This window comes from Athene cunicularia (assembly GCF_003259725.1).
Source record: "Athene cunicularia isolate RWA chromosome 2 unlocalized genomic scaffold, athCun1 chr2_part1, whole genome shotgun sequence".
NCBI lineage: Eukaryota > Metazoa > Chordata > Aves > Strigiformes > Strigidae > Athene > Athene cunicularia.
In genome coordinates this window covers 99,924,054-99,951,746 of record NW_020799095.1, presented here as the reverse complement: position 1 = coordinate 99,951,746, position 27,693 = coordinate 99,924,054, and the positions used below count along the sequence as shown (strand labels likewise).

Sequence of the window (27,693 nt, the reverse complement as noted above, 5' to 3'; positions counted from 1 at the left end):
TTTGAGAAAGAAAGCTCTTTGAGAACATGTGCTAAATTAATCTAAAATTTCTCTCCAAGGCCAGAAGAAGATTAATGCAGTCATGAAAGCAAAGGCCTGGCGCCTCTGTCAGCTCCTTTTCCAGTTGCTCAAACGCTAAAATGATCACAGAAATTTCCTAAGTCTCACTGCACAACCCACATGCATGCACAGCTCCGGCACAAGCGATGGCTGCAGCCTGCGCAGGAGAAATACCCCTAAGCTGCCTGGCAGCCAGCCGGCTTGCCCTAATTCAGGCTCTGAGGTTCAGACTTGAGGCCAGACTGCTCTGTCTTGAGAGTCAGCAGTGCCAGCAGCTCAGAAACAGAGGCACGTGTCCCACTTCAGCTGCTCACTGTGCCCTCCCTGCAGGAAAGTGGCTCCAGCTAGAACAGCTTCCAGTCTTGCAGCGCTCGGTTTCAAAAACATCCATGTAAAAGTTGGCATCTGCGCAAATGACAGGTCTGAGGAAGTTCTGGAGATAGTTGTAACTGTGCTGGAAAGGAAGAAGTGGAAAACCAGGAGCTTGTTTAAAAAAAAAACAAAGCAGCAACTATGGTTTTATTTTCTTCCCACTGCCTTCTGGCAGGTGACCTCAGTGGATGCATGAGTGCTGAGCACTACATGGCAGCAGTCTCGCTTCAGTTCAGTTTTAAACTGGCTTATGAACAGGCAGAGAGCTGTTTCCCGTTGTCCCTGCTCAGCCATCCTACCTTCCCTCATCTTCATCCCCAAAAAACCTCAAAGCATTGGAATAACCTTTGATGCAGGCACCAATGCTCTCAAACACAATGGCACACTCACCACACATATTTGGGGAGCTCATTAGAGGACAGAGTCAGTGTTTTCCTTCCTTTAGCAGCTCCAAACTCCTGATGGTCTTTGTTCAAACACTGTTGATTTAAGTTTAAGTTAAAAACCAAGCAGCAGTTTTCCCAGCTCTTGCTTTAACTCCATGCCTGTGAAAAGCTGATAAGGGGCAATTTCTGTACATTGCCCTCCTCACTCAGTGTACGTATGGACTGTTTTGTAGAAAAGGCAAAGCAAGAAAGGGGAAAATAAGAGAGAGATTAAAATGCAAACCTAAGAACTTATTAACATGGTAAATCTAACATAATGCCATCTGGCTTATGTCTGGTCCTTATTTGGAGCTTGATCCTGCTGGATACTTAGTGCTCAGGATGTTCCCTATGGCACTCTACAGAGCATGCTTAATGTTAAGTGCTTTATGGGATCATGGCCAACATGCTGAGCACCCCAAAGGAATCAGGCCTTGCTTTTTTCTGGTTTATAGAAAAAACTCTTTCGAGCTCTGAGCCCTGGCACTTCTGACCAGGATTTTTCCTTCCCCATTCCACTCCAAACCTCATATCTTTAGTTTTTTTATTCTGAATAGTCAGTGCCAAGCATGGTTAGGACATTGGTTGCCCACAGTGGAAACTCCAGGATAGACTACCAGCCTCTGAAGAAACTCCAGGGGACAGTATTTCAGCCTGAACTGAGGTCCTACCTGGAGTTATTCAAACTTCCTTTTGCTCAAGCTGCGAAAAAGAAAAACTTCAGCCATTAAGCAGAAGAGAGAGTGTGTAATAAATTCTCGGGCACTGTCAGCATATATTCCAAAGGGGCAATGGGCTGTTAAATCAAATAAAAAGAATCTCTAAAAAGCCAGGACTCATGGTGTGCCTGACAACATACACTGCATGAAATACTTCAAGTCAATAACTCCAAACACAGCTGTCACCATGATGTGAGCCTTCCGTGCACTCAACTTCCACCTCTTTCCAATAACAGTGAATCTTTGTGAGGAGCTGCTGTAAATGACAATTCCTAAGCAAAATTTTCACATTTTATAGCCAGATCTGTAACTAGTCTGAAGATTATAATGAGAAAGAGATGACAAAGCAAGCTGAGACACTTTTTGCTGTCATGGCAATTCTGCTCAAGGTTTTAGTTTCAGGGTCAGGTTGCATAATTCCCTTACCAGCTGATCATTACTCAATGCTTTAAAAATCCTTGAGGTGTCCACATTTGCTGTGGTATTGTCTCTCTCCTGCTCCATACACATTTGTGCATCCGTACGTGTATGCATGTGTGTGGGGTGTGTTAGTCACCTGCAGTGCATCAGCTGTGGTACCAAAGTGCAGACACCCAGCATTTAAGCCATGTAGACAATGACACTCGCTGGGAACACCACCCCTCACCTGCCCCCTGCTCACTCCCCACAACAAAATTTTATTAACATCACAAACCTCTAGCCATCTTCAAATAGCTGCTATAGTCTCTAAACAGCCTGCCAGAAAGAAAAGAAGGAGAGAGAAGAAAAAAGGAAATATTTACCTCTTTTCCTCAGTTATAAAATTGACCTAGGACCTGAAAAAGACAAAGTATAATCTTGGATCACTGATTAGATTAAGGCCTTGTATGTCTGCATTTATGTCCATACCCTCTGAGGCTAGAAATAATTCTTCACTGGACCAGAGCACTATGCCTTGTACGACCCAAGACGGCAGCTTTAAAATTGCCATGTAATTGAATATGGGAAAGACTCTGACTTTTCATTGTTATTGTTATGCTTTTCTTATAGCTCTAACTTTTTGAGTTTATGTAGTGAGAAAGAAGCAATTCCATCTCTGAAATGTAGCTGTCTTAGGGGTATAAAATGACATTTTCTGCCTGTACTGCAATCAGGACATGTCCAGGGAGCACGGCGCTCCACATGAGCAGAGGTGGGCTGCAGGCTTTTGATGGTAAACAGCATATTTCAGTGTAGCTGGTACAAAGCACAGCACTCAAGAGGCTTTTGTTTCCGACTCACACTTCAGTGCGTAATAATAATAGTAATAATAATAATAATAATAATAATAATAATAATAATAATAATAATAATAATAATAACAAAACAACATCATTTTCACAGGGCACAGAAACAAATGCAATGAGCAGAGGTGTTGTAGGCAACGGACTGAAATTTCATGAATACTGTAAACGGGCCTCAATATACACTGGAATTAGGCCAGAATGCTAGACACAGCCCTGCTGAGACATGGTCCCATGGGATTTCCTGGGACGTCTCTTGTGCCCAACACAGATGTTGGTGGAGCAGGGGTTAAGGGGCATCTTCATCAGATAGCGCTTGTATGTGTCCTGTGTGGGTGACATTGTTGGATCTCACTGCCTCCCCGTTAAAACACATCCTGTTTCCCATTTGCCATAACCCATCACTAAGCTAACAGTGTATGCCCTATAAGACCTACGTTGCCCTCTCAGCTCATACAAATCTGCAGAAAAAAAAGAACTGGGGCCATGTGAAACATTTATCCATCAGAGCATCCAAAGAACGCTGCCTGCAGTTGGCAAAGGAGGCTGTTACTGCAGTTTTGACAGTGTTATCAGGAAAGCCTTTTTGAAACACCATCTCTTATCAAATATCTTGAATTTTTCCTCTCTCTGATCCAGGACTTTCTACTGCTTGTAATCAGCATTTTTCTTCTGTCTTGCCAACACCAGAAAAGCCCTGCTGGTGAAACCACTGGTGCTGGGGTCAGTACCAGTTGTTACATGAACAACAGGGAGCTGTGGCGCTTTGATGCAAGAGAGTTGTTGCAAGAGGAAATAACTGTCAGATAATCATCTTGAAGAACTACCTGAAACCTGTGACATTGTCACACAGATGGTGTCCTTGGGCCTCCCAGGGGGATTTGTGCAAATGTGAGAGGGACAGAGAAAGAAAAGCTGGAGACAGCAGGTGACAACTGGCCCTGAAGAAGAGCTCTCCTGTATATTGCCCCTCATGAAAACCATGGCTCTGGGCATAGCTTGTTTGGACAGTGCTGTTGAAGTCAGAGATTTCTAAACCTTGATTGAAGCCTTGATCTTGAAAGTGATCGAGAACCTCATTCAGGCTCATGAAGGCATTTTCATTTGACAAAGTGTATGCCCATTTCCCAAGCAGACAAAGGTGCCTTTGGGTCCTGAGCCTCTGCTCCTTGTACCACCTGCAACTGTTCAGACCTGCACAAGGGCAAAACACCACTTTCAGCAGTGTTAGTGATGATTTTGGTTCCTCAGGTGGCATGAACATGTTTTTGGTCTCACTGGGTATGACAAGTGCTGAACATGGTGGGCTCTAAGTCTCTGGATTAAAACTAGGCAAGGAAGATCTGTGGCTTCAGCTATTGTCACTCACTTAATGTCATTTTTGGCAGTGATAAACAATAGTATCACATTTACTTTTGAGGGAGGCTGCTGGGTTTTTTTTCTTTTTTATCTTACACTAATATTTTCAAATTTCTCATATTTTATTTTTTATGTTGAAATGTTTGTGGTGGTTCACAGTGGAGTGGTTAACATTGATTCCTTCTTTTAAACTTGCAAATAAAAAATTATTTTGTTCTATCCTCTTTTTTGCTACACTGTACAGGACAGGCATCTCAAATTCTGCCTGACTGTCAAGCCCTGTTCTGCTTTCATGTCAAATAACTAACAAAATTTTAGACTAACAATATTTATGATATTATACATGGTAATTAGATACGTCTTTGGCTTGTGTATGTTTCTGTTTAAAGGAATGAACTTTGGAGATTAGACATTTGTAATTGATTGAGAGTATTCAGAGCCATAATTATGTATAGAAAGTAAAAACTTCTTTGTTTCTTTGCCTATTTGTATCCAACAGAATTTTCAGATGCAATGCCTATTTAGTTAAGGATTTTTTTTAAAGTCCTTTTACTGGAACACATTTCATGATTTACAGTCCCCCTCAAGTAATACTGCTGATTATATTAACATTACCTAATGGGTGAAACTAGTAAGATATTTTGTTCAAATTAAGCACTCAACTTTAAGAAGTGAATGGGTTGACAAACCATTAGAAACTCAATAGAAACTCATCCCAGTTCTTAAAATAAAGGTTACTGGCCAAATATGAATTTGGCAGAGTTACTGTTAAAGTCACATTAGCGAAGAACATCTGTTAATATAAAAATATCTCTGATACATTACAGTGGTTTAGCTGTAGTTAGTTTAGCAGTGCTTGGTTAACATCTAAGGCAGGAGGGGGAATAAATGTCCTACATTTGGCAATCAGTAAGCCTAGGGCTTTTACCCTTTGCTTGGCTTTGTTTGGGTTTAGACAAAGTTCCTCTGTTTTTGCTCAAACTGCAGTAATCCTTCAGCCCTTGATGTCATGCATTCTGGGTTTTCTATACTCTTTATAATAATCTTTGAACCCTCAGCCCACATCATATGTTATGAATATTCTTGTTTTGGAGAAAAGAGGCAGGCAATCATTTAAGACTGCAGGAACCCTACCCCTAACGTTTCCCTGTGCGTCAAAGACATGGAGCAACATCAGAGAGAAGAAGTAGTGGAAAGACCAGTTTGGAAAGACCAGTTTGGGATGAGAAAAGGCAAAATGAGGAAGGATCAGTGAAAAAGATTGCTTTTAAGGGTCAGACCTCCACTGCTTTTGAGGGGTGATTCAAACTGTACCTAGAAAAGCCTCTTCAGGGCCACACCTGGTTCAGGGTGTGAACATGGTCAGGCTGTTGCTGCAGAGGAGCAAAAGCCAGAAATTGGGCCTGGCAAATGTAGGAAATAATAGCATTCCAGACTGTCAGCTCAGATCCTTCTTTCCAAGTGAAAATACATTGAAATTCAGAGATACTAGCAAGTAATTATTTTCTTCATCTTCTTGCCAGGTGACTGACAGAGTTTGTTATTCATGTCCTCCTCACTCAGTAACTGTCATCTTTTTATTCTTGGCATTCTTGGTTTAGCTTTGAAAAAAATGGTGGCTCTAGGGGACAGCAAGTGCCTTCCCTAGGGAGTTGTGCTGCAAATCCTTGGGATTAGGATAACAGCTTCTCTATGATATAGTTTAATGCCAAAAGTAAGACAGGCTTTTGTTGGAGGGACCTAATAGGAGAATATTTTCGAAAGTCACCATATGACTGAAAATTAAGGTGAGAAATGGTGTTTCTCCAAAAATGAAAGAGCCACCTGAGAAAAACCTGTGTTTATAAATTCAGCACAAAAAAACTGTCTACCCCATCTCAGGGCTCCACATACTGTTTACATACGGCCCTGGTTTGTGGCTACCGCGATGGGCACTGGAAAACAACTCTGTCCCTACCTCCCATTTACTATTAGAGGAGGATTTTTCCACCAGGCAAGTTCATTTATGAAGGTGACCTTCGCAGCCGACACCGAGCGTTACTGCAGATAAAGAATGCTGCCTCAGCGTATTTGTGAAACTGAGCTCAGGGGCTGGCCGTGGGCCTCCTGCAAGGCACAGGGGCATTGCAAAACAAAACCCTTCCTACAGGCACTGTGAGTGTTTCTCTGTTCCACAGTTTTTGTACGTCGCACTGCACATTTTGCAATCCTTCTTTTGTCATGCTCTGTAAACCCTCTTCTCTTGCCTGACTGGTTTTATGTCTTAATGGTCTTGAGGTTAAGTAGTTTCTTTTGAAAAATCCCTATTCTGTAAATTAGTGGTCTCCTAGGCAGAGCTGAGACCACAATTAAATCTTAATCAATCATGAATGTAGGTAGGAAATTTCACATATCCCCTGCCAAAGCCCAGATAGAAGAAGCAGATCTTCAGAGATCTCCTAAGAGAAGGCTTAATCTTTCATGGCATCTGAGGAGCTGATGTGAAGTCTGGACTGCTTGGTCATGAATGACTATCTTCTTCCTATCTACATAGCTGCTTTCAAATAGATCACTTATTAAATTTTAGGATATTGACATTTTTCTACCATGAAAAACAAGCCAGATTTGGAGCATGTGTGCTTAATGTATCCCAGTGTTAATGTAAAATCCAGCTAGGAGAAGAGGCTCTGATTTTTGCTAACAGCTGGAATAGATCAGTATGTAGAGTCCCTGGAAATAGCAGTCATGTTTCACAAGAAACCACCACATGATTATGATCATGCCAGTTTAATTTCTGTGGAATAATTAATCCAAGGATAATTCTTCCAGTTCCTTCCTTGTAGTTTTATTTTCATGCTTGCCATATGACATCAGTTAGACAAGTCCTTAAAATTATTCACCAACAGCAGTGACATGTTAAAACAGGACACTGTATTTAGAAGTGGGACCAAGAAAAGGAACATTCCTTCTCAGGGGAAAGAAAGAAAAAAAAAAAAAAAAAGTTTAGGTTGATCAGAATAATCTACGGAACATTTCTTCGAGCCAAGAAAAGAAACAGGCAAAAATTAGAAAAAAATGTAACATTTCATTGAGACATCTTCTAAATGAACTGTTTTGTTTCTAATTTATGTGGATTTAACTTTCAATAGAAAAGTAAAACAAGTCTCTGAGATCAAACTGTTTATTGTTCTTATGAATTTCTACAGGAAAAGAAAATGTCTTTGTTTCACATTAATTTTAAATGAAGATTTTGTTCAATTACTTGTTTGGCTAAAGCCCTGAAAAGTCAGTTATTTGCATAGCTCATTGTGTATGACTGCTTCTTACACCCAGATGCAGCAGAAAGCTTAACCATTTGTCTCATTGTAAGGATTATCTATGTATTTCTGCAGTCATAAAATGAAGTCAACAGCAGGCCTATTTTATGTCTCAGCATTTAACTTTAGAAAAAGAAGAGCCTGAAGCCACGTGTCGGTATTTATCAGTTGTATGACATGCAGTATATTTGCTAGAATATTTAATCATTACATCCCATATATGGAATTCGTTCAGAACTACTTTCATACAAGCCATGAAACAGAATACTCAAATATGACTAAAGACACCAGTGTGGGCAGGTCTGTGTCATGCAAATCCCCGCTGGCTTCAGTGGGACACCTGTGTATGAGAGTTTGCCACTGTTTATTTTTCATGGAACAGCTGTGATTAGAGCTCACCATTGTGCCGGTTAAGAAAAAGTGAGGGGGAAAAGCAATGTTTAAACATATTTACATAGTTTTATGGCAAGACTTTTAACCTAAAGGTTCATTTAAAATGTAGTTGAAGAACATACTGTATTTCGGAAGTAAAATATGTTAAGCACAAGGACGCTGCAGGGAGAGGGTCACAGTTCCCTTAATTTTAAGTGTACCTAGTGTCCAGTGAGCACTAATCCACTTTCAGCATTTAATAGCTCTTTGGTAAGTCCCTCACTGTCCTCTCCCTTTAAGAACAGCAAGAGAGCCATTGCATCCACAGGTGAGCTGCATTGCTCTTTAGAGGTGACTTTCTTGCCACTGGCTGTAATCAGGAGCCCATGGCAAGCAGGGTCCAAATTCCTGAGCCACGCTCTTCTCTGCAGTTTATCCTTTAAAGCTTGACCTACTAGTCTGTAAAGAGACCTACAGACAGTAGTAAATGACTGGAAGCTTTACAAATTTTCAAGGATTTATGTAATCCTAGAAGTCCACCAGAAGAAATCGAAAGGTAATGTTAAGTCCAGTTTAAAACATAAAGCAAACTTAACTTCAAGCTGAACTGTGAAACCCAACCACTTCTGGTTTTGCTCTTTTCTGTCCCCTTAGGAAATCTGTGCCTGATTCAGGAAGTCCTTTCCCTTCTCTTTTCTTTGTTTCAGTTTTATTTTTTTTCTTTCTCTGATTAAATAACAGGCTTTCTTTTCCCTTTAGCCTGCTGGAGGGCTTTAGCCATGTCTTTGGAGGAAATAAAGGCTATCAAAAAGCTTATAACCAGAAAGTCAGCTTTTCCTCCTGTATTTCGGGCTGGAGGAATGATGACAGGAATGTTGTAAATTTGACAGACCAGTTTAAGCATTTCAGTGGATAAACAAAGTTTTGGTGGAGGGAGTAAAGTTTGACCATCTCACATGCTTTCCATGCTTAAGAGTTATTTCTTAGGGTTCCTTTGAGAGCATTAACAGCCGGTGGTAGGGAACTTTTTGCACAGTGTTTCCTCATCCCCAGCTGCAGCACAAAATCATCCTTGAATTTAAAGACTTTATTGATCTTGTGGCCAAAACCCAGTTCTGGGCCACTGTTCATATGAAACCTGGTGCATGCTTTTTTCAGCATTCATCTAGGCCTCCCACTGGTCGTCCCACTGTAGGAAAATCAAGAAAGGCTTCCCCATAAATATTTGATTTTGTAACAGCTGTACGCTGCCTCACTTCTCCTTCCTCTCTGGCATTGTGCACTATGCTTCTGCTCCAGGTGGAGCAGCCATCTCTGTGCAGACCAATTGTTAATTTGCATCTGCTCATCTATTTATTTTTTGCGTTATGCTAAGGGTAGCGTCTCATATCCCTTTAACAGAAAATACATAAATTGTCTCTGTCTTTTTCTGAGCCACCCCACAGGGACTGTCCTGAATTACAGCGCAGCTTAGTGTTGATTACTTTTTTATTTCTTCTCTTAGGAAATGGATAAAAGGTTTAAGTTCTGACACAAACAGGAAAACACACTAAGAGGATTTATCCTGAAGGCATCTACTCGTTAAATAGTGATGGAACAGTGACAGTCCATTTCCCACAAGGGCCAGAAGCTCCACCACTCTTTGTTCCCCCAGCCCTTGTATGACTAAAGACAAAATATCCTATCACAGGCTGTCAGATAGCTCCCAGAATATGCAACTTTGTGATCATAGGCTGAGGAGGGACTCACTGCCACTAGGAGCATGAAGAAGTTGGGTTTCAGAAGGACTCTTCTCTGCTCCTTTAAGGATAACACCAAGGCTTTATTCTGCTCTGAGGTAAGACTTGCAGAATTTACTAAATCAGTAACTTCTCAGGCTTCCAGACCCTGTTCCCTCCCTCTTGTTTTCTTAAACGAGGAGTGACAGGAGGGGGAGCAAGCTGTCAGAGTTATCACTAGTGGAATTTTCCAGCTTTACCAGGCAGGAAAGGGGGGGACAAAAAAAAATCCACTGTAGAAAAACAACTGTACACAGTGCAAGTGAAAGCAACTGCAGGATGGGTATATGCAAGTTTTGCAGTGGCTTGAGCTGTATGAAAATACACCTCAAGAATCTATTAATGTGAACCAATTTAAGGTTTTATTAACAAGGTGTGCTTTTGGGAAATTATACTCTGTTATAACACAATTTTTTCTCATTGTTTATTCTGTTTCAAAAAGTGTTTCACTGGAATAATGTTCCAGAGGGAGCAGAACCTTTACTTCATATTGGAATAATCACAGTTTTTCCTATTTTTCGCTTTCATTTGATTTGAGGTCAAAATTTAGCTATTTTCAACTTTGCCTTCTGATGTCATATAGATGTTTATGGTAATTATGTGCATTTCAGCTCAGTGTCATGACCAGGTTCTTAACTTGTACAAGTAGAGATCTATAGCTTACCCAGCTCTAAGGAAAGAAGAAACTTATGATTTATATCATTCCACAGCAGGAAAGTCAGGTCTGACAATTTAAGTGATGCATCTGTACAGATTACATGGCTAAATGAGCTCAAGTGTTTCTACATTCACAAATACATTATCCTCATCCACATTTTTCAAATTGTGCTCCAATCTGTCTCAGTTCTGTACACTTGGCAGGCAGGGATTTGCAAGTAGCACAGACACTTTCCAATGGCTGTTTTCAGTTTGAAGGTGCTTATGTCTGGTAACCAGGTAAAAATCCAGGGCATGAGGGGACTGGTGGTGAAGAGCAGCTAGAACTGTAATGAAAACTAGTGATAAAAATTGGAGAAATTCAAGGGAGCTGGAAACTAAGACTTGCCCACATTGTTTTAAGGAAACTGGAAGCTTGATTATGTAGTCTAAATAAATGCAAACAATAGACCATCAATCCAGCACTCATGAATAGGATATCTCATCCCTCACAGAGGGATTCCAGGGGATTTTTCTCCTGCTGGCTGGCTGGTGTGACTTTCAGAGTTCTGCACCTCCAGAGCAAACATCAGGAGCATTTGAGGAGTTTCCTTTAGCAGTTCTTGCTCCATGTCAGTTTGCACACACTGGAATGGCCAGCGCAACCTTTCCTGTTCCAAAGTCCCCCTGCAGCAAAATATCATGAGCCGGGGTCATGACCATCAGCAGAAATAATACTCCTTGCCTTGGGGGAAACTTTTCAAGGATTTCTTCCTATTATTCCCTCTGTAGGGGCAGCACAAAGCCTATGCTGGGGATCAAAGGGAAGTCTGAAATGGCATCAGATGCTGCAGAGCAGCACAATATGATGATCATGGTCCAGTATGAGGAGTACATAATAGATTTTAATTGACTTTGATCAAGATGAAAGAGCAAGTACTTCTTTTTTCCCTTGTCAAACATGAAGTCTCACTGAAAGGAAATCCAGGCAGCTAATATCCCTGGAGGTTTGAGTTTCACTACCCAAATTCTTAATTGAAAAAAGAATCAGACCAGCAGGATTATTGTAAAATTTCTACTGAACAGTTACAGTCCTAGCACTAATAGAGTTTCTTCAACAAATACAGTGTGATTATAAATCCCAGCAGTGTTGTCAGGATGGGAGATAGAGTTTACTGGTATAAATGCTTGTCCAAACTGCTTTTGGTGATTTTGTGACTCCTTTTTCATATGAAGAATTCTGAAGGATCTCCCATCTCGAGGTTTGCTCCTATTTGTTCTCAGGGAAGGTGATCCTGTCTGTGCCATGAAAAGGCAGCTCATGTGAGTGTTAGGACTTTTTCAGGCAGGGCTTTGCAGTGTAATTGCAAAGTGATTCCTGATTCAGAAAGTTTCTGTGGGACACAGAAATGTAGATGTTTCTAGATAGCTAGAAATTCTCCAATTGATGCTTTTTTAAGATAATGACCAATTCTGATTAAAAGAAACCTAGCAACTCTTAGCAACATTGTATTTTCTTCTAATTACTTCTTATTAGAGAGTCTCTTCAAACGTATTATTTTGGAAAACTTTAGGTAGTGAGTTGTGCATAAGTGATCATAATGATATAGCAGCCTCTTAATTTGACAGATCTTTCTTCTACCCAAATAATTTCAACTACTTTGAATAAAATCTGTTCCTTTTTTATCTTGAATTATGCTTCCATTAAACAACCGATTAATGTTGATCCCCTGGTTCATGCTGTAAAAAACATTCCATTTGATGTGTTATCTAGACTTTTTCACAAAGGCTTTTAGGAGATTACTAAAATATTCCCTCCCTTTGTTCCCATCTTTGTTGTATATTCCTACATCTATTTATACGTGAGTATGAATCCATATATATGTATAGTAATCTTCCCCTTAGGATATTGTGTATGTGTGCCATAAAGGAAAAGGAGATTAACGGTACAATACAATACAAACAGGCTGACTTTATGGCAGTCTTGCAGAAACTTCTGCCAAGCAAAAGAATAAATAACAGATGTGATAATCAAAACCAAATTTAAAAGATAAGGCTTGAATTTAGGTGGTCAAAATCCCAGAAAACTGGGCGAGCTTAATGCTCACTGAAAAGAACTCCAGGACAAAGAGTGTAATGGTATACAACTAAGTTGAAGGCAAATTTTCAAAATTGTGCTTCTGTGACTTATAAGCCTAAATCAAAATCGACTTTGTGTGCAGGAGCATTTACTGTCCCTGTAGGTCCATAGGGTTTGTGCTCCTGAATCCTTCAGTCTTTTCTGAAAATGGGAGTTAGGTGACTGCCTGCCTTAGTCCCTTTTGGAAACATTATCTGTAGTCACCTAGAAGTCAAAAAAAATACCGGTCCAAGCAGTGGCTGAGTACCAAACAGAGATACCAACTCAAAGCAAAGAATTAGAGGTACAAGCATGATTATTCCCCTGTTTTACTGCAAAGCCATGTATCGTCTCTGGTTTGGATTAAACTCATGAAGATGTGTTAGCCTGTTCAAGATCCTGTGGAAGCATTTTGAATCAATTGTAACTGACGTAAATATAGCCCTTGACTTGAAATCTTCCAGAGCGAGAGAGCTGCAACAGTTCAGCCAAGATGCATTATATCAAAAGCATGGATAAGTAATTTGGTGTCCTCGTGGGAAGGATAGCATTACAGCTTCACAACATTCATAAAGTGCCTGCACAGTGAAAGATCTAACACGATCATTAAAAGATGGATGAATGCCCGGTGAATCTTCACCACGTATCATGGATCATGGCTCTTATCTAGGCAGGAGCAGGAAGAGGAGCATGTACTCACGATGACAGAGGGCACAACAACAGCTTAGTCGTACTCATTTGACGTGAGCATGTGAGCTTTCAAACATGATTTACTATGTTTGCATAGCAATATAAATTACTTTTTAGAGGCTAACGAGCCAGAGTTGACAAAGCTTAGTTAGAAACTTCAGCCAGGCTCTGTAGGACTTACAGATTAGCAGTTCTGTTATTCATGGTGGACCATAGCTTTAAATCACGAACTCTCTCTTGTATTTTTAACTCTGTTCTGTGGCAAAACATCTGTGTGATTTTAGAGATGTCACTTTACCTGCCTCCATAATTCTTATTTGACATTTCTGTGGTCCTGTTATGATGAATTAGGTCTTGTCCATATAGTTAATTAAATGCTACAGGGAGTGATTGGGGTGTTTTTGTAGTTACTGAATTCTTGGTTCTGCTGTTATTATCCAATGCATGATGATTTGATATCGGGGTTCAGCTTCCCAGCCATGACTGAGAACAACTCAACACAGCTTAAAAAGATGATTCTCCAGAGTCCTCTTTCCATTCTCCCTATGTGACCTGGTGCAAACCCAGAAGAGCTCAGAATAAACCAGAACAAAATAATAAATGTCAAAATAACCAAGAGTAAACCCTTACTGTAAAACACTATGTCCACAAAAGGTGCTGCAGAACTTTCTAGCATGGTTCTGGGTCATCTAACATTTCTACTTCCCAGGAGATCATGACTGGGCATTTCACACCTACATTAAGATGCTTGATTGTCCCTCTATGTCTTGAGTCTTGGAGACTTCCTTCCAACAAGAGCTCATTTTCCTCAAAGATTTCCAAGAGCTACATCTTGCTCTCCCAGCATCAGTATTAAGACGTTTAAACTTCCAAACCTTATGCACGAAAGTAATGTGGCTGGCTTCAGCAGGGCTGTTCATAGCATTCAGAATTACTCACATCACTGAGGGACTGCAAACAAAGGCACCATGTTAAATATTAATGGTCTCTGTATCTCTAAGAGCTTCTGAAGCTGCAGTATATTTGAAAAGCTAGCTTTGAAATACCTGGCATGCTGCAGCTTCCCTCAGAGTGCTCATGGATGAAATATTTGAGAAAAACCTCAAAAATAATATAATCAGGAGAAAAAAAGGTTGTTGAAGGAAACTGGAAAGCTGCCGTGCATTATGTACTAACCCGTTTAAGAGGTGATTTTTCTTATACTGTTATTTGCCTTTTTTATGGGCATTGTAAAGAAATGTAACTTAGTCAAACATTTCCAGTTCTCACTGGACTCCAAGTGGTTTGGAAGCATCACTGATTCGTTTGGCTCCTTACATAAAAATGTCATGTTTTTCACAAGAATATAGTAGAAATATTTGAACACAAATTAGAAAAATACCACTTGAAATTTAGGGTGTTGCCTTGACAGTTCCCATGAAGATGTACTCTCTATCTCTTTAGCATAAGACTAGAAATCACTGTAAGATCACAAAAAAATATTTATACTCCATTGATTGGAATTCTATAGCTAAAGTGTAAGAAAATGCATTGTTGGTTTTTTTTTTTTCCCTTTCCCTCTTCATGCTCTGTTGAAGACCTGAGAATATAATAAAATTAAATTGATTTTGTGGTCAATTTTTTCCTCTGAAAATAAAAATGTGTGCTCTTTGGAGACCTGTGATCTGTTTGGTGTTCCCTGTCGAGTTTGTCTCCACCAAATTTTAGTTCCCACTCTTCAGCTCTGCTCTGTCCTTTTTTATGGTTACGTCTCTCATCATCTCCCCATGAATTTTCATAGTACTGGTGATGCTACTAGACTCATCTGGCAACTCAAGAGGTTCTTGCCAACACATTTCTGTACCTACTTTATAAATAAAAATTCTCTAGAAGACTCCAGTAGGAGTCTTCTACCAGTTTTTGCTTTAAATTCAGTTTTATGCTTACACGGTTATGCTTGTATAGTTATTGATGGATGGGAGAGGTTACTAAATAATATACTGCTATTTAATTTTAACGAAAGTGAAATGTCATTAAAATTTTGACCAAAAAGATGAGTGAATTAGCAAGAAATTAGTTGTTCCTTGTCTCAGAGGAGACAGGAGGCAGAGCCAAGAAGATTTACTTCTGTTAATATTGCCTAGCTGTTTGGGATTTTTTAGTAATTTTTTTTTTTTTTTAGAATGTGAAGTGCCCTGGTTGCTTTGACTCAGCTTTTTATAAATATTTAGAACTGAATGGAAAGAGAGGTTAGTGTGTGGCTTCTTCTGATAAGGAAATATGATGGTCAGATGCTATTGAGAAACATGTGGGAACACACCCATCAGCTTCAATCCCCATCCCTTCCCCGGTGTGTGCCACAGAGGTTTCACCTCCTCTCTGCACAGAGAGCCCTTATAAGCTTCCCTGCTTGCTCCACCTCTGCACAAGGCTCTCACCCAGCCCAGAAGCACTTGCTTCCTGGAAAATGGAAAAGGAATGGAGAGAAGCAAAGTTCAGGGACGGCTGCAGACAGAGGGATGAAAAGGGAGATAGCGGTAGAGATGAGGCCTCATCTTGCCTCAAGTCATCCAGAATGAAGTCGCAGACTGTTCAGGACATTGACAAGAGCCTCCATACTGGTGTATTTTCCATCAGTTTCCAGCTGATCCATACCCATTTTGCTTCAGGCAAAAGTAGGAACATAGTGCTTCGAGATGTTCTCCAAGATTCATATACATTGCTTTATTCATTGCATATTCTTTATCTACACTGTTTTATTTAGCAGTCTCATTAGCAAAAGAACAGCCTATTTAGCAAATTTGGAACTCTTTCCGAAGTAACTCATAAAATCTTTACCAATGAGCTTGAGTGGAAAAAAATTGAAATATGCACACATCTTGATTTTTATTTGGCTACAGCATTTTCCAGCAGATTTTTCATTCCTTCTGACTGATTCAGTATGCCACAAAGTACAATACACCATGGAAAATACAAGCTGAGAGTTCAGAATTGCCTGACAGCCAGCCCAGAGCTGCCCAGAAAAATCAAAATGGTGAGAAGTACATTTGCTCGTGAAACTCTTGTGATTTGTAATAACTTCAACATTAGCAGTACCACAAAGAAGGGTGTTCTGAATTTAAACATAAGGGATAAATTAAGCCAGTGAGGTTGCAACAGTTTATTACTATCTCAGAATGTGATTGAGGATTTTTATAGTGACAACGTGAAGTTGCTCCCCATCCTGTCAAAACATTTGAGTATCTTTGTCACATAAGTTTTAAAAGTTGTGTGTTGCTTAGCTTTAAAAGTTCAATGTGTTGCTTTACATTAATTCAGTCCAGTCCTGTGAATATATTAAGCATGATGTTCAAAATGTTTCCTCATGAGTTTCAGGGTGAGCGATACCATTAATGACTAAAATGTAAATGAATACATTAGAGAGAGTACATATTCATATTTTGTAGTTCAACCATTGCCTTCCATATACATTAAAACACATTTAAAGGAAAACCCATTAATTCATGAAACTAAGTACTGCTTGTTTGCTTAGGTCTTGAAGTGTTTGAAAAAAATGTAATGGGTGGAGCAGTGACATTTACTTAAAAGGGTGCATTAATTATACGAAGGGAGAAAGTAATAGCTGGACTTCACTTAAAACCAAGCACAAAGAAAACTTCAAAGACATCATATTGTATGACTTCAAGCTCCTGTTTAGTTTCCATGTTCACTCTCTAGAAGTATCTGACTTCCTTCATTGATTATGTCAGGAGCTTAAACTTGCAATATATGTAGTTGCATCAGATACCTTTCACTAGATAGTATGGTCCCATTCTTTATATGGTTACCTTCACAGAATCACAAAATCAGCTAGGTTGGAAAAGACCTTGAAGATCATCTAGTCCAACCATTAACCTAACATTGGCAGTTCCCAACTACACCATGTCCCTCAGCGCTATGTCAACCCGACTCTTAAACACCTGCAGGGATGGGCACTCCACCACCTCCCTGGGCAGCTCATTACAACGCCTTAATCCAACCTTAATCCAACCAAAATGACTGAATTTGTATTTTGAAGTGTTTCAGAGTGAGAAAGTCCTACAAATATTATGAGTTCCTTAATGTTAACAATCATGCTGGTTGAAAGGATAGAACCTTTAGAGTGATCTAAAATAAAAACAAGGGTATATTATTTCTTCCACAATTGCCACATAAATACTGTCAATGTTAGAAGCTGTACTGAAAGCTGCAGAAAGTTTGACCCCTTATGTTCAGTTTTTTATTGTGTGTGATGTATATTTTAATATTTCTTTTTCTTTAGAAAATATAGTTTGTGCTTCTAGAGCCAAAAATCTTTTAACACTGTCCAGTTTGCATCATCTGTGGGTTTTACTTGGTTTGCTTCTTTGCTTGTTGAATGATTTAAACCTCATTGGAACTCTCAAACGTGTGCATTTCCTTCAGTTTTAACTGTATCCCGTCGTGTTATAAATAATGAGTCTGGCTAAGTGTGAGTTGTTGACAAAGACTTATCAATTTTATTGTGAGAGAAGATTCTGAATTAGTCTGAACATTATCCTGTTCATCCTAGACTCCTTGGTATCTGTAGTTGCATACACATGCATGCATAGTGGTCTGACATACTCCAGCTGGCTTGAGACGATGCTGTCCCTCAGGAGTACTTACAGGGCTGTTGCTTACCTTAAAAGTGACACTGCCAGAGCAGTAGGACGCAGAAGAGAAATACAGCTTTTCCACTACCTTTTGTGAGAGCTTCCTCACTATTACAGATAGGTCTCTGAGGAGGGACCAAGTGAATGCAGTCAACAGCATTAAAGTTCATGCAGTACCAGAGTTTAAACAGTATCTAATGCATTTGTGCTTCCTTCTCTCCCTTTCATTCATGTGACTCTGCTTCATCTTTTCTTGCTATTTTGGATAAGAGAGACACCAGGTATTTACTTGCACCAAGCTGCAGAATGAAAAGTGTCTGCCTCATGCTTACTGTGTGGCTTAACTGAGTCATTCAGGCCAAGGACTGGTAATGTTATAGCAGTAAATCCAGGTCAGCCATACACCTTGATTTCAAATTCAAGTCCAGGTGGAATTTGAGGGGTTTGCCTTGGATATTGGGGTGCTCACCTGCCTAGCAATCTCTCTGGGTGAGTGTCAGATTTGGAGGCATCTGCTCAACATGAGTGGATAAATTGCATGGTGCATGCAGAGAGAGCCCAATACTTCTGGAGGCCTTCATCAGCCCTGAAGCATATGTACAATGAACTGTCACATCCAGTAGGTTCAATGCTCAGACACAAATCTTTTGTACTGTACACGCACAATAGATCAAACGTTTCCTGGAAAAATAGGATTTCCTAAACCCACAGTACATGGCTCACATGCCTATGTTTCTTCCTGAAAAACTTTGGTCTTCCCTAGATACATGGATTTGTTTCACATAAAAGCAATTGGACTTCAACAAGAAGCAACAGAACAAAAGAATTTGTCACTTCTAACAATACAAATGTATTGGAAATGTTTATGATGTTTAAATTGGCTGTTCACAACCAGATTTTGCCTGCTGTAGGCCATATTCAGATGCTTCTTATCTTGCCCACACCCATTGAAAATTACGTCTAGCATATTATGCCGTGCTCTGCCCGTGTCCTTAAGTCTTCATCATTCAAAACTAGCTTATCCTGCTTCCTCTTTATGCATATGAAAAGAATTCTTTTCCAATTCACTTTACAAAAAAATGGTTAACAGAACATACTCTTGTTAGTGTTAATCATTTGGGAATCCCTGGTGCCCTTTAGGAACGGCCTTGTTAGGAGAACGAAGACAAAATAGAGTCCCTTTCAGATGTTGACAGACACACTGAAGCCATGCAGTGCACTTTCTCTTTTGCAATGGGCCAGCACTGAACTGATGTGACTGCCAGCATGGAGGAGAGGTCTGGGTCATGTCCCCAAAGGTCATCATTGCCAGCAGGCAATACCTAGAGATTATATTCCCTGCACTCCCCTAGCTCAAAGGGTCTGATTGTGAGAGTCTTCACATTGAAACGCACAAACAGAGAGAGATTCTTCTGCAATCTCCATACTCAGCCGTGGAACGGTCACAATGTGGCCCTTGTTACAGACAGGGGACTTCCATACCACTTACGAAAAGGTTGCGTAAGAGAGAGCTGAAGAACCCAAGGTGAAATGCATTTTTAAATGCTGGCAGGTAATGCTGGTGTGCAAACTCTGCAGCTCAATCTCCTAGCTCCTGTTAGTACCTTGATGAATTTGCAGACAAGTTATAAATAAACTAAATTATTTTAATTCTTTTAAATCTTACAAGTCTTTAAATATTAAAACTCATTAAACAAGTCTTTTTGGTCCAAAAAATGTTTGTGGAGACAGAAAAACATCATTAGACATAAAATTAATAGTTGACAGAAACATGTTTTGTGGGATGTTTTTTAGAATCCAAAGACATGCAAATTACCGAATTCCTGTGTTTTCAAGCCTAGCTGATACAGTAAGGTGATAACAGCTAATTTTCAAGCCCAGCTTTATAACAGGGCAATGAAATTCATATGATATTGGAGTTCTGCTAGTCAACTGGATGAGAAAATCATTAATGAAATAAAATCCTATCCTGCTTCTCACTCAAACACTCTTGTTACAAGGGAGGCAGGGTGACAGCTCTGTGAAATCAATAAGCATGATAGGTTAAACATTTGCTATGTTAGATGTTAGAGAAAGAACGGGGAAGCTTGGGGATCCACTGCCTACAACTTGCCTAACATCTGCAAGATGATCAGAAACAGAAGTGTGCAGGTGGAGTTGGAGGGATATTGTCTGAGATATACCCCGTTCTGTGAGCTGAAGCCACCAAACATGGAGAGAAGGAAACAAGCAGATAGCAAATAGTGCTGGAATAGGGTCACCAGGAAGGAAACAGAAGATGAGAGATTAGGGACAAGAGTGAACTATGCCATGAACTGTGCACAGAAATGTTATTTCCAATTGCTGGACTCTTCCCTTGCCTGGAATTTGTACACATTTAAAAAAAAATAAAATATTGGCACATGACTGATTCCTAACATTTCAGAAGAGAGAAAAATGCAATTCTTGATAAAGAGGAATAATTTTTTTTTCCTTATCAATTCATCATCCCCTTTTTTTACACTTTGAAAGAGCAGAGCAGAGAAAGGGTAACTGTTTTTTTGTCAGAAGTTGGTGAATCATTATGATAAACTGAAGGATAAAAAGATCTGGGTACAGGAAGCAACATGGTACTCTGCCACTGTTGTATTTTTCAGGCACTACTAACTTCACCGGATTAAGTAGCTATACTGATAGAATGACTGCAATATGATAAGGTGGATCTTACTCATAAAATGACCAAGAGAATTTGCTTCCTTCATCTTCCCCATTCCTATAAATGTGACTTAATTGTTGTGAAGCAGGTTCAGGACCTGCTGAATGAAATGAAGAATAATGAGCCACAAAAGTAAGATGATCTCCTTAAACAAGGATTAAATGTTAGTTGTAACTACAGGATAGCTTTATTGCTCCCATTTGTTTTATGGATTCTTTACCACCATTACTTAATTAAACTGAAAACACAAGCTTGGCTTTATCATTAGTCAGACCGAGCAATCATTAGGTGTCACTGAACCGGTTCTTTGTGTGATTTGACAAACCTTCACTTTGGGTATAGAATAAGAATTGAATTTGGCTTGGCTATCCTAAAACTGATGTGTGCTGTCAGACCCTGAACAGCACACTTCTGCACGATATACAGAATATAAAATATAGGTTTAGTAGGCCTGGTTTGCTATTGCATTTCATCAGCATTATAAACATACACCAGGGCAAAACCAGAGTCAAACATAGTTGAATCAGCCTCCTAGTGCCCCATGGAAACATCCCGCTTCTTTGCAAAACTCTTCCCACAGAAAGCTTTCTATGTGGTATCATCTTATTTCTCCTTACTGGCACTCTTTAACTCTTTCTTCTGTGACCAATATCCAGTAATAGAGGTGTTCTTTGATAATATTGCATGTTGTAGTATACTTTTTCCTTCTTTATTTTTCATTTGTTTTTCAATGGTTTGGATTTGTGTCTGTATGGCCTTTTTTTTTTTTTTTTTTTTTTTTTTTTTTTTTTTTTTAATTCCACCCTGAAAACAATTTCAACTTGTTCAGTGGAGTCACTGCAATTATTGCTCGCTGCTTTAAGGTTCATCCTTCTCTCCCAGAATTTTCCATCTAGGAAGCCAGAATCTCAGATTCCTCCTGTGTTTCATTTAGTCAGCCTTTCAGATTAGCTCACCACCACCCATGTGTGTGAAGGAACAAATGAAACTGAGCATGATCTTCATGATTACTACTTACCTAACAAGATAGGGTTTCAAATTTTCTGTAAGAACAAAAGATTAGACTCAGTGAAAATATTTTGTTCTTGTAAACTTCTCTGCAGATACTGAGAAAAAGAGCAAACAAACCAGAAAACCTTGAGGGTAAAAAAGGTATCAGGAACACAAGTTTTCTGCTAGGAGAGTTCACAGATGACAGGCAAACTGGACTTGTTGAGCTATTTCTGAGACAGGCACGCAGCTTGCTGAGTCAGTGCTCATTCAGTGTACTTCAAGAATGAATTAAAATCAGTGAAGAATATGCTTTACTTCCTCAGCAGGATTTTTTTTTTTCCTGAAACTGTTTTGAGCAGCTTTGACTGGAGGAAATGGAGACAACAGCCATTATCACATAAAAGCAAGACCACTTCCTCCAGGACAAAAGCCACAGGTATATGGGTCAAAACAGCAGCTGGAGGTCTTTTCAAACATGTGAGCTTTTAATAGGCAAGCTCAGAATAATTGCAGAAGGTTCATACCAGACCACCTGGAAGCAACCTTCAGCTGTTTACCAATAAGGATAAAGCAAAGGATAAAGCACCTCTGCCTAACCTTTCTTATTACAGGAATTTCACACAGCTTGATTTAATCTGAGATGAGATAATAAACCTCATATATGAGGTTCTCAGGAGACTTTGTTCAGCTGCTTTTTTCAAACAAGCTCCGTACTGTTAATATTGTTGTAAATGCACATTAATTACCCAGGAACCTTAGACGTATTTGGTAAAGCTGGTTGTCACAGCAGTTGTTGCCATGCTACAGGGTCTGTTTTGCATTTAGCTTTTTGGTATGGTAATATTACAAAATAGCATACTCACTGTGGGGAGAAAAGAAACAACCCGCTAAACCTCTTTCTTCCTAATATGGTGAAATAAAAAGCCTTGGTTTGAGCTAGCTGAAGTGCTGATGGAGCCAAAGCCCAAGGATCAGTCTGATGTGGTGCATGAAGGGCATGAGGGTCATGGTCAAGATTCACATTGGGAGGGCAGAAAATATTTAAATTCCCTGACCATGACTAAACGATGGGAGCTGGTGACGCTATCAGGGAAAAAGTCCTCTTCTCATCCCAGCACGTGTTTGATTCCAGACTGTCAAGAGCATTCCTTCCTATGATTGCTGTGTGGGAGCTCTGGGCTGTGCTATATACTAGATGTAGGGACTTATTTTTCACAAAGCTTTATACTAAGCAGGGATATGAATTGCAGAGTGGGCAACAGCATGGAGATCTCAGACAGATCCCTGCGATAAAGAGAAGGCTGGTGAGGGACAGGCTGTGGCAGGAGGATGAGCACCCACTGCATGCCTGACAGCAGGCCTTGGCATCTCTCTGCTTCTACAGTGCCCAGGGTGAAGGGGCCCCAAATGCCATTAGAGTGTCAGGAAGTTTTGCCTTTTTCCTTGTGTTCACTATCACCTTTCAAACAAAAGAGCACAGCTTTTCAGAGCAGTAAGCAATTGGCCTGTGGGAACTGTTTTCCCTGTCCCCACCAGCTCCCAGCCGGAGAGATGAGGTTTTCTGGCTGCTTCTCAGGGGTTCTGCTCCTGCTGATGAAAACTGCCCGGGGATACTTGGTACAGTATTAACTCATGATATTTAAGTCCTGTCAGACTTGCTTTTTTTTTTTTTTTTCCTCGCTGATGCTGGGAAGTGAAATAGGTGAATACATAAAACAACAGAGGCCAACACATCCAGATACATAATTCCAGTAATTATGATTTATCAGGTACCTCAGCCATCTGAGACTTTGCAAACAAAAGCCAACTGAAACACATCTCCCCAGAGGGAGAGCTACGTGGAAAGCACTCAGATAGCTTTAACCACAGTTTTGTCACAAATTCTTTTCAGATTTGGTGACTGTGGCTTGTTCTAATTAAAACAGTAACAGTTTCAGCACTGGGTTTAAAGGCAAACAATCATTTTTTATGAGAAAAAAAAAAAAAAAGGATAGAAACACTGAAGATAGCATTTTTCTTCCTGGAGGACATGTGTCTCCACAGCACCACATCACATTTTCTTCTGCTGAAATATTGTTACCTATCAGAAAACTTTGCTTCCTAGCAGCTGACCAAGAACACACGGGTAGGTTTGGCAGCCAAATCATCCATATTACCCCTCCCTGTGTTCAAAAAGAGGCAAAGGCCTGAGCTGTGTCTTTTTAAAGCACTGATATTGTCCACAGCTGGATTTGTTGTGCCTTATTGTTTCCACCACAGCTCCCCAACCTGGGGCTCAGACCTAACCCAGAAGGGCTTGTCTGGGACCACCCAGATGAAGCAAGGAGGCTCCAGGAGCCTCAGGGAAGCAGCCAGAAGACATCTCAGAGGTAGCAGAGCAGAGTGGGAGAAGCACATCCAGTCAGGTTTATTAAATAATATACTGTTTATACATCCATTACAAAAACTTTGACAAGGAGGGAAATACTGAAAAGGAAGTATCTTTTTTTTTTTTTTTCTCAGTGGAGTAAAAGTGATGCCTGCGGTTTTAAACAAAGGCTTGTTGGCAGGATGATGCTACAAAGAAAAGGAAGAGAAAGGGAAACTGCATTTGAATTAATTCAGATAAGTGAAGGCCAGAAGACCTTATGACAAAATTTTCTATTAATTCCTGTAGTCTAGCTCTCTGCCATAATTACGTTACCTCCTGACTCCTTTCTACAAATATTGTTGTGGTTATTATTACTGTTTACTGTAACTACTGTAATTACACTTACAAAAGCTGCTTACCCATAATAATGCAAAAGAGCAAAGCCAGACAAGACTTTCATGGTGGGTGTTTTATAAGAATTTGAATAAACTTGTATAACTGTCTTCAGCTGCAAGAATTTATAGTGGGAAAAGACAAGAACAAAGGAGTAAGGAACAAACTTTTTTGTTTTGATTCAATCAAATTGTATTAAATTGTAACTTGAAATGTGTTTTTTAGTGAATCATAATTTTTTTGAACCTGTGATCAAAACCTTCTGTTTGGCCTAAAACATAGTATTTCATTTCAAAGACAAATTTTCTTAAGATTTCTTTTATTTTAAGAAAAATGAATTGTTTTTTAAAGGGTTTTCAAATAAAAGGTAATTGTTCTTCTGAAGCAAAATATTTCAAGTTTTTAATTCTTTTCTGGAGCCAAGATAAATTTGCAAAATATTTCAGTGTTCCCAAGTCTGATTATTTTTCCCCAAAGAAGTTTGTACTGAAACATTTCAGTCAGTAAGCAAAAGAGGAAGGTGTAGAAAGAGAAACTGAGGCACAAAGAAGTTAAAATACTTTTCCAGTGTCTCGTGGTATAAAACACTAAAGGACATTAAAGAGATAAATTATTAGATACAAAATAAATTTCCAGCCATAACTGTTACGAGCAAGAGATCATGAAAACCAAAACTGAATACTTTGCCTCCCAACATCTTGTTCCCCGCTCCATGGTACGGTCAGAGTTGAAGCTGTGTCCTCCGTCTGCATGGTAAATGTTAACATGATAGAAAGATATTTTTATTTTCATCGCTATCTCTTTTCAGAAAGTCTCTCCCTCGTTGTCGAAGAATTAACAGGATGCTTTCCAACGAGTCGGCACCTCCTCCTGCATTCGGTCGCTCCAACTCACAGGCCTCCATGGACAGCACCTCCATGGAGGACTTCTGGTGCGAAGTGGAGAGCATCAAGGAGAGCAGTGAAGATGGATCTGAAGAAGCAACACTCTTAGAGTTCAAACCTGCTGATGGTGAGCACACAAACACAACTTTTTCCTCATACCTTGTCTTCACCTCATCTCTTTAATCATGTCCTGATTTCCCTTCTCGTGTCACCCAGTATGAGCAAAAGTACTAGTCTGGGTCCGTGATCGTTGTAGCTCCACTTCTGATCATCATAGTCAGTGTACGAGCCATCACTGGAAAGAAACAATAATTTGGTCTGGTTTATACAATGGGGCTAGTGATTTACTTCTGAATTAAGGGGTTTTTTGCACTGATTTTATTTGTGCTTCAGGAGGGCAGGCATCGTGTAATTCGGAAAAGAGAGGTACTACGTGAAAAGTGCATCTCCAGCATTAAATAAATTAAAACAAAACATATAAAAGGACCAAAATGTTCATTTAATATACTGGAATTTTTAATTTTCTGGCTTTTGGTAGGGTATAATGTAGAAGTTATAAAAGTCTTGAAGCAGTTTTTGTTAGATACTGTTTGGTGCTATTGGTAATTTGGTAACTGTTTCTCTGAGATTGCCCAATTTAGATACATTCAAGGAGAGATTAGTTAAATCTGAATATGGATGCTGCACCATTCCGACTCCAGTTGTCACAATTCATCCATCATTTATACAAATTATGCTGAAGATATTACTACCTCATTCTTTTACTCTGTTTCCTCCTCTCCTTTTTCATAATGTATTTGGAAAAACATGTAATAGACTGCACTAGCTTGTTGCAATGCAACTTTGTGTTAGAGGATTTGATAACATCTAGAACAGCAGTTCTCATTTTTTCCAGTTATGACCCCACTTACAAATGCATTATATTGTGCAACACAAAATACCAGGTGTTACTATAGGATGAAACCAAATTTCTTTTGAGGTCATGACCCACTGATAACTGCTGCGACCCTTTTGTGGATCATGGCCACTAGGCTGGTAACTGCTGATCTGGGGATAGATTTTGAAACAATGCTGTGTTCTTTCCATAAAATTATTAACACGCGTGACGATGTATTTTTCTTACTTTGACGTGCAATGGGATGTCATTAACTCTGCTACCAGGAAAAAGGGGGAAAAGGAGGAAAAAGTACTACTTTATTAAGCAACCAAATATGTAATCAGTCATGATAAGTAACCCACACAGAGGTATCTAGCTCCAACCAGGTACTACTTCCATGAAGAGCACCTCACTAGTTCCCAGTAGGGCTCTCCTGGAAGCAAAAGAAGACCTCTGTTCACCAGAAATTTCGATTTGCTGTGAGGGTTATGGTCTGGCAGCTTGAATCCAAACTGCACTTCTTTGTGCTGGCCTGTAGTCTCAAATAAAAATAGATCAAGGTGTAACATTGGAACTTTATGGTTATTGTTATGGGAAGGCAGAAAAGCAATCTGGTCAATCAGTTAGACTGTATTGGGAAAACTCCTGTCTGATCATGGTTTCTAGCTTGGCTGCTCCAGAAAGAGCTTGTTAACCTCTCAGTGTCTCTTTCATGCAATTGTCAGCATGAACTGAGTGTCCCTGACTTGCCTGCACAGTCAAGGAATATCAGATATCTGTGAGTTACCAAGCTGGGTAAGTTAGTAGGACAAGGTAATTACAGGAACCCATTTTCCCTGTTCTCAGAAACTTTTCCATGAGTTTCATCACTGCTGAGCTAAATCTTCACAACAGTGCAAACGCTGCAGCAGCCTCATGTTACCCTTTGTCTGATTACACCTCATTACATTGCATTGATTTTTTCCTCTCTGTCCTGAATTAAATATGAGACTGCAAGCTAAAATACAATACATTTTTCACACTTCATTTACCTTAATACTGTTGTTTTAAACACATATATATTGCATACACCCACACACAACCAGGCAGTGCTTGTCCTAGTTATTAACTTCAGGAATATATTTAGTCTGGGATTATAAATCTTGGAAATAATAGTGAGTTCTATTAAGCTCCTAATAGGATAATACTCCTTGCCGATGATCAAAACACTGAAAAATCAATGTGGAAGTCTCCAGGGCAAAATAAAAACAAATATTCATCACCTTTCTGAGATGTCTTTGAGAGAAAGAGATGCAGAATCCTTAAGAAGGAAGCCAAGGGGTGATAGCAGCCAGGCACCACTGATATTGTCAAAACCACAATGCTTTTTTTTTGCCAAACCACATGTGCAAGGGGAAGACATCAGCACACTTATTCTGTTGACATTAGTAACTATAGTCAAGAAAGAACAGACGATCATAACAAGTGATACAAGGGATAAAAATGTAGGGGAAGAGGAAGTCATGGGATATTTGAGATGGCAGTGATGTGCAGAACGGCTTTAAAACTTGGTGTCACAAGGCTGGGATGCTGCAAGTTATTTGAGGTTATATCTGAAATTCAAAGAAAGGTACAGGCTCACCTCTTTCCTAACAATCTCTATGAGAAAAAGAGAATTACCAACCGGAGGGAACACTCTTGATTAGCTGTTTGTCTTCTGGTGGCACAGAATCAAACCGAATATCAAGACCCTGCTGTATAAGTAGCTATCACTACAAAAATAATGTTTTGTAAAACAACATG

General features: G+C 39.6%; 1 protein-coding gene across 1 annotated transcript in view; it reads left to right on the top strand.

Moving 5' to 3' along the window:
* The window catches only part of ARHGAP28 (Rho GTPase activating protein 28), a 75,111-nt gene that overhangs the window by 15,622 nt on the left and 31,796 nt on the right, over positions 1-27,693 (top strand). The window contains exon 2 of the mRNA XM_026841438.1: positions 24,959-25,161. Within this exon, the coding sequence (XP_026697239.1) occupies positions 24,959-25,161 (203 nt within the window). The remainder of the gene's footprint in view (positions 1-24,958; positions 25,162-27,693) is intronic.